Consider the following 8,502-nt stretch of genomic DNA (forward strand, 5'->3'; position numbering starts at 1 on the left):
AAAAATGAACACAATCCAAAGAGAAGTGAAGTACACTTCTACTTGTCTTACAAGAAGAAGACAATTATTATGCATGTTACAATATCACAAAAACAACATCTATTATTGGTTATGCAACAACAAACCACACTTATGATTGTTTAGGAAGCCGGGTGAATGGCATACCACGTTTGGATGAAAGTGAGAACCAATGCAAAAACCGCAGCAAGTAAGCCAATAATAGCCCAAGGGTTGTCGAAATAGTTGTGCAAACCCAACGCTATCCAAGTCTTGCATCTACTACAATAATGATCATGTAATTTACATCTAACTTCTGAATATGATTCGGTGTTAAGTACTACATCAGTACCTAAGAAGTCAAATAGGTCGGCAACTTTCTTATCACTGCCAAAATAATTGAGCAAAATCTCTTTTGATCTCAATTCTTTCACATCATCAGGGTGGTCGATGAGCGAGGTCATGAAATCTATAAAAGAACATATCGTGTAATCATTCCGAAAATCAAGACAGGTCTCATATGCTATGAGGTTGAGAAATGTAGTGGCTGTTGAGTCGTCGACAATGATCAGGAAGCACCAATGTTGCGCCGAACAAACCCTTGTCGAATCCTATGTCTGCTGGACTTGATGTGTGGCTTGACTTCAGTTTTATCCCTGATGCTGTTAGTTCCTGTATGTTCCCGTATGTCGTCATTATGTAATTTCCAGCTACTTTGTCAACTTCGGCCTAACATTTGATCAGTTATGATAAAAATATAATAATAATTTAGTCAAAAAAATATAATAATAAGACCAATTTTCGACATTATACTAACTCTGCTCCATAATAAGTGTTACTTACTACATTTCAAAAAATAAAAGTCTAAAGATAAGTGTTACTAGATCATTTCAACTTTATTTTTTTATTTTATAAATTCTTTTAATCAGATATAATCTTATGTCAACGTTTTTTTAGACGATCATTTCAACATTAATCAATGCTTTATATGCTATCCAATAGTATCATCTAATTATCTATAAAAAAAAATAGTACCATCTAATTAACTTATCAATTGCCTCCCTCGTCTTCTCTTTGGCTTTGTTGCTTTTTTCTTCACTCAAGAGAGGGTGATTTAGCGCAAGTTTTTGACTTGAAATTACTTTTTTAGTCGTTTTTTCTTTCTTTCTTTTTTTTTTTTTGTTGTGGTTTTTTTATATATATAGTTTTTCTTTCATGTTTTCTCATGATCTTGTCGTCTTCGTACAACGCTGTTTTTGTTCATCGTCTTGGTGCGACGTGTTGTTAATTTTCCGTCTTTATTGTGGTATCATTTGGTTCATATCGACAAATCAGCTTTCATCTAGTGCTGATGTTTGAGGGAACAATTGAAATAAGTGTGACTAGCTATAGTTAAAGATTGCAGTTGCAACCTGTCACAACCCGTTTTTTTTTTTAAACAAAAATCGAATTTCAGAAATTAAGAAAGAAATACTTTTAGATAAAATATTTAAGTCGTAACATAACGACAAGTCAACAAATATTTACAAACAACGAAATTAGTTTTTGAAATTAAAAAAAAATCGAAAGCATTTAAACAACAAAATACACCGGGGCTATAAGACCTATATGACATAGCTCATACCCATGGGGTATTCCCGACAAACACCTGTACAAAAGCACTGCCCCAAGAATTTTAACTTCCCCAAGTCGCATCAAAAAATTGTACAAGGACCCATCAAAATAAAGGTCAAGCTTAAAATATGAGGTATAGGTACAGTCTTCCAAATTGAAATAAATACATCCACAAAAGAAAGACATGTAGCCTCTATACAACCATCTAATTTGATCATGCTACAAAAAACTATACAACCCGGGTGATCTCCCCGCTCCCCGTAAAATCCTCCTGGCATAGCTTCGGTCAGGTATATGTCTAACTACCTTCTAATCTCCAAGGTATTAACCGGTAGGATGATCCTAGTTCTCATCTGAGGGCAAAGCCCAGATTTCCACTATAATTGTAACGGGTCACCAACCGAAATTAACAAATATCACATAGCATTTAAATTTCAAATGCACAAAATAACCTTTCAACTTAGCATACTCCTTGAAAAGGGTTTTCATCTGTCAAATATACATAATCAAAGTTGAAAAATGAAGTTTTTAACAAAATTGCATTGTCGTATTCGAATACAGCATCCTTGTATTCGAATACAGTGCTAATTCATAAGTCAATAGCAAAATCAGCACAACTGTAATCGAATACGAGACAGGATGTAGTCGGATACGAGACAGGACAAGTTAGTAGCCAAAAACAACACAATTGTATTCGACTACAGCATCCTTGTAGTCGAATACAAGTGCAAAATCAGTGAAAAAACTGCACAACTATATTCGACTACCACAAGGTGTAGCCGAATACAAGTGCTAAGTGAGTAGCAAAACTCACTTAAATGTATTCGAATACAAGCACATCGTATTCGAATACAACTACGAAATAATGGAGATTTCAGTTTTGAAAAGGTTTCGCAATCAATCAACACTTACATACCAATCCAAACAATCACACTTAGCAATTACGACACAAAATCACAATAACCGAGTATGTATGTACAATCATCACAGTATATCAAACATGACTCACGTGCCAAACACCCTAATGCAATGCGTATATGCCAAAATGCATGATTCTAGAAATTCCAAACCAAAGTTCTCCTTGAGAGGCGTAAATCGTAATTGTACAGTCTCTCACAGACCAGTACTAATTACCAAGGTGCCACCTATCACAGGCCCACACAATTTATTAAAGTGTACCATATCACAGGTCTTACACCACAATTCCAAACAAAAACCCTCCGCGAGAGGCGTAAATCCAAAACGTACAGTTCCTCACGAACAAACACGAGTGCAGTCTCTCACGGACAAACACGATTTACTAGGGTGTAGTCTCTCACAGACAAACATGAATTACTAGGGTGTAGTCTCTCACGGGCAAACACCAATGCAGTCTCTCACGGACAAACACGACTTACTAGGGTGTAGTCTCTCACAGACAAACACCAGTGCAATCTCTCACGGACAAACACCATAGTTAAATCCTCGTAAATATAAGATGAACCAATCAACTTATGGAACCATCTCGTGGCCCATCGCGGTCACCACTTAACATCGTGGCCCACTGCGGTCACCACTTAAACATCGTGACCCATCGCGGTCACCACTTAATCGCACCTCAACGCACCTTAAACATACATATAACAGTTTTGAACACATAATGACATCAAAACTTAATCACCACAACATCACACATAATCACACCACAATCATTCATAATATCAATTATGAGCACATAATCACATTCAAGTTAATCTCCACAAATTCATTCATTAATCATCTCAAATTTAATTCAACAATTCACCCATCAATTTCAATTTTATCAATTCCCACCAAATTTAATCCGCAAATCACCCATACTACAACTCCACATATTTCAACCATAATTCACCCATTAATTTCCACAATTTCAAACATAATATTACACCAAATTAATTTCCACAAACCACCCCTAAAACACATCAAAACAATTTCCTCAACCACACTTAAATCACCTTAAATTCATTTTTTCACAAATTCACACATAAAACACATCTCAAAAGTTCATAATATTAATTATGAGTACATCAATCCCACCAAACATGAATCACCACAAGCCACACCTCAAACACACCAAATTCAAATTCCACTAATTCACTCATAAATCGAATTAAATTCATTTTTCCACAAATATACCTCAAACACATAAAACTTATTTTCCACAAATTCACATATAAGGTCCTAAATGCAAACTAAAAGTTTGGAAGGAGCCCTTACCTTAACGGTAGCTTTAACAGCCGATTACGGCACCGCGATTAATTCCGATAAAATTTACGATCGCGTCGTCGCTTTGAAAAGTAGCTCACTAGCACCACAACGTGGCAATGAGCAACTTTCTCTTCTGTCACTTCTCGCAAGGAAGCTTAGATCATGAAGGAAATTGAGGATTTGTGTTTGACGGTTTTGAAAAAAAAAACGAAGCTTGGTTTGGAAACAGAGAAGGAAGAAGATGAAACTCGTGAGGCAGGAAAAGAAAGAAAAAGAATGAAGAAGGAAGAAGAAGGAAGCGTGAAGCAGAGAACGTTTTCGCTCCCCTCCTTTCTTGGCTTCTTATATATATATAACATATATATAATTAACTAATTAAAACCAACCAACCAAACAAATATCTAACTTTAAAGATATTAAAAAAAAAAAACATCATTACACATTATTTACCAAACTACTTTAATAAAAATATCTACTATTGTCGCAACTCAATCGGCATATGATTTTTTTTCAAAAAACGATGCAAATCATAAAAAAAATTCTTTCGACAAAAGATTCACCGTAAATAAATAAAATTATTGATCAACGAATAATTTTAATCGGGGCTCCAAAAAGATATTTTTGACATATAACACACAAAATACCAATAAACTTGACTAAAAAGCCTCAGAATTTCAACACAATATTCCCCAAAAATACATACATTAATATGAAAGTTACAATTAATTGGACAGAGGAAGTAGATAGTATGCTTTCCATGGTTTAAATTAATTGTTTGTAATGGATCGAAGTCACAATTTAAGCGGTATTTCTTTACAATATAAATATTTAAAAGGTAATCACGACTGGCACTGCAATCTAAAATCACAGTGCAAATATGAAGAGGTATAGTAGTTTGATTTGTACCTTAGGCAAGATCATTTTTCGCTGAAGATCAAGAAGATGAGTGGGTGGTTGTGACTCGTCCGGTACATGTGCCACGTCCGGTATATCTACTTTATGTTGATGTTGGTTTCTTTTTTTTGTTCTACCTTTAGGATTTAGTGTGGGCCAATTACAACGTTCAAGAAATTTCTTCATTGATTTTATCAAACTATCATCAGAATTATCTTTCAACAAACTATCATCAGAATTATCTTTCCACAGCAGCTTCAGTACTAAATAAGGAAGCTGATTCTCCAACAAAAGCACATCCATCATCACAAGAACAAGTTGGTCAACCTTAATATTCATATCTTTTGTTTTTTCTGGCTTGGATTTCCCCAATATAAAAAGCAGAGCACATCCATCCACAAACAACATCCAAGACAGCCCTTCATTATCGATGCCTTTTGGATATTTTTTACTAAAAGTTAAAACTTCTTCGGCGTAAAGACTCTTCAGATTAACAATATTATCTGCAATTCTTTGGTATAGAGTGTTTGGATTTAGTTTAAATTTTTCGATGTACTTCTCCGCCCAAATAAGCTTATACTTCTCTCCTAACTCCAGATTTTCATCACCGTGATGTATGGGACCCATTGACACCAACCTGGGTACGTAATGCTTCTTAAATTTCTCTCTGTTTCGGAGATACTCTGCCACCTTTTGTATCTTGGGGCGTGAGGTTAGGAGTGTTTCCGTTGCTTCTTTTAGCTCCACAAATTTGTTTTCAAGGGTATTGGTACTAAGGGCTGCCATCGTGCAATATAATAATGCTTGAGTGATAGTATTGGTCTTACACAATTTATATAATAAATTTATTAACATGCATAAATACCTTTATCCGATTAACAAGATAAGTAAATATGCATGCTTGTATGGAATTTAGAGAAAAGATATTACGCTTCCACTTTATTCGAGTTTTATCTATCGTTTCTAAAGATTTATTCTCGTAACAAACTATAACTACACTTCTCACTTTACTCCATGGACAAGCAAAGTAAAATTCAAGAAGAAAATATGGTAATTTAATAAATTACAAATATTACATTTTTATCCTATTTATATTTTCTAATTTAGTTAATTGAAATGAAATGCTTATCTTGATTCATTTGATTTTATCTAAATTTTACTTAAGGAAATTTATGTCATTTTATAAATACACATATTTCTTGGGTTTTTTTTTAAATAACTCTATTTTTAAATTTATTTACTCAAATACTTCCTTTTGAAAACTATTAACCAAAATACTTTTTTTTTAAGTTACAAGTTGCCATTTGGAATTGCGACTTTCTTAAAAAAACCCAAGTTTCAAATGACGACTTCCTGAAGAAATATTCAAAAAAAATAAAATTAAAATTTTTTTCAAATAACAAAAATAATATATATATATATATATATAATTAAAATAATTCAAAAAAATACATAAGCACAAATTTTAAATTACATAGATTGACTAGAGATGCCTGTAACATTTGGACAATGTTTTTGAGTATGGTCAGTTAACCGACATAGTCCGCATTTTCTTGGGACCTTTTCTTTAATGTCCATTTCAATTCTAACATGGGTACTATTTGGACGACCTTTTTTAAGTCTCCGCATTTCAGGATTGTGATATAATGTTTCACCTTCATATGTGGGTCAATATCCTTCATTGGGTATAGGTGAAAACTCTTATTTGTAGATGTTAAATACATTAACAACCTTGTACAATCAGATAGAGGCACTAAATAGTTTTGACGAGCGTAAGAACATGAAACTATGACATGTGAACAAGGAACGTGTATAGCATGAAGTTTCCACAATCACACTATTTTCTTTGAAGGTTGACTTCAAAATGACCAATTGGTTGCACCTCTATTGGGTTTACAGTTTCATACACCATAAAAGAATAACAATTTCTGTCGAATTGCATGACTTGGTGAATATTGGATTTACTAACTTCATATTTAATGTTGTCCATGCAATCGTCTGTGTATACTTGACCAGAAACTAATGATGCTTGATGTTGTTGTCCCCTTTTCCGCAAATAAAACTCTCAATCTATAGTATGATGATTGTACCAAAGTAGTGATTGGAAGATTGCGGGTACTCTTGAGAACTGCGTTGATTGACTCGGAAATGTTTTAGTCATCTGTCCCCATCGTCGACTGCTGAACAATTTAATTTTGACAACCAACAACCACATCAAGATGATAATCACCGACTATCCTTTGCATCAAGCGAAGAGGAATTGTTGTATAACACATTCAACACTCGTTATAATACACCTGAGTCCGCTACCCAGTTACAGAATAATATGTGTCAACAAAGCTTTCAAATTCCAAGCTTTGGGAATGTATATACTCTGTTGAATCAAATATCCAACTGGACTCAAGGTGGAATTAGTTCTTCTGCAGCCACTACGCCAAAAATGACATTTTATAGCGCACATTTTATAACCCTTATTAAATACAAGCGATGTTGTATAAATATTTTAAAAATAACGGATACGTTGTCTCAGGTATTGTCTTTATTAAATTTTTGTTGTCACTAAAACTAATAAATTGTTACATAATAAATCATATAAAATCTATTCTTTTTTGAAATTTGTTGATATATTCTGTTTTGAAATCAGACTTGGACCTTGGTTTCCATTTTCCAATATTAGATATGTGTACTATATATTGGTATAATGTTATCAGTAGCTTATTATTTGTGTAACTGCATTTATATAGGTCATATAAAATGGACCGGAAATGGATGTCTGCCAATCGATTGTCAAAAGAGTATGAAAATGGAGTGAAGGAGTTTGTTGAGTTTGCAATGAGGAATGCAAAACATCCAAATAGAGTCGTTTGTTCTTGTTTAAAATGTTGTTTTGCAAAACGGGTTAGAGAAGATGGATTGGAAGGAAATTTAGTATGACATGGAATTGATCAAAGCTATACATGTTGGATAAGACATGGTGAGAAAAAAAAAAGGAAACATTAATTTTGAGAATGGTTCGACATATGCTTCAACTGTTTTCGACACAGATACATATTAGTCGAACCGAGTTGAGGAGATTGCAAAAGCAGCTGAAGAAGATCTTCAGGATTGTCCTAAAATGTATGAGAGTTTGTTGAGTGATGCAGAGAAACCAGTATATAATGGTTGTACTAAATTCACAAGACTGTCGGGGATATTAAAGTTGTACAACTTAAAAGCGAGTAATGGATGGTTTGATAAAAGCTTTACAGAATTATTAACACCCTTAAAATATATGTTGCCAGATGATAATGAACTTCCCAATCGAACCTACGATGCTAAATGATTTTTGTGCTCTATTGGCATGAGTTACAAAAGGATTCATGCGTGTCCTGACGATTGTATTTTATTTCGAAACGAATATGAATTACTAAACCCGTGTTTGAAATGCAATGTCTCTCAATATAAGAAGAAAGAATCTACTCCAGTAAAAGTCGTGTGATATTTTCCTATAATACCAAGATTTAGACACATGTATCGCTGTAACACCCCGTTTTTCAAAGCGAGGGTATATATATTTTTTTTTTAAAAGTAATTAAAAACGAACAAAGATTTAAATCAGAAAATGCCTTTGGATAAATAATTGAGTCATTATAATTTACACGATTTACTAAAAGAAAAAGCGGGAATCGTAAATGTACCACCTATCACGGGTCAGTACAGTTTACCGAGGTGTCACCTATCACGGGTCAACACGATTTACTAAAAGAAAAAGCGGGAATCGTAAATGTACCA

General features: G+C 33.8%; 1 protein-coding gene across 1 annotated transcript; it reads right to left on the reverse strand.

Moving 5' to 3' along the window:
* Nucleotides 1-364: 364 nt before the first annotated feature.
* On the reverse strand, nucleotides 365-5,531 carry LOC101497936 (uncharacterized). The gene is made up of 2 exons (XM_012711854.3): nucleotides 4,744-5,531; nucleotides 365-726 (listed from the first exon to the last, which is right to left on the reverse strand). Exons 1-2 carry the CDS (start codon nucleotides 5,515-5,517, stop codon nucleotides 514-516), a joined length of 987 nt encoding a protein of 328 aa, XP_012567308.1. The 5' UTR covers nucleotides 5,518-5,531; the 3' UTR covers nucleotides 365-513.
* Nucleotides 5,532-8,502: the final 2,971 nt, after the last annotated feature.

Source organism: Cicer arietinum, chromosome 4 (assembly GCF_000331145.2).
Source record: "Cicer arietinum cultivar CDC Frontier isolate Library 1 chromosome 4, Cicar.CDCFrontier_v2.0, whole genome shotgun sequence".
In the NCBI taxonomy this organism is placed as follows: domain Eukaryota; kingdom Viridiplantae; phylum Streptophyta; class Magnoliopsida; order Fabales; family Fabaceae; genus Cicer; species Cicer arietinum.

Coding starts and splice junctions, on each gene's coding strand:
- LOC101497936 (XM_012711854.3), bottom strand. CDS start 5,517: ATGGCAGCCCTTAGTACCAATACCCTTGAAAACAAATTTGTGGAGCTA. Junction 727..4,743: donor GAAAAATGATCTTGCCTAAG/GTACAAATCAAA, acceptor ATCAAATGTTAG/GCCGAAGTTGACAAAGTAGC.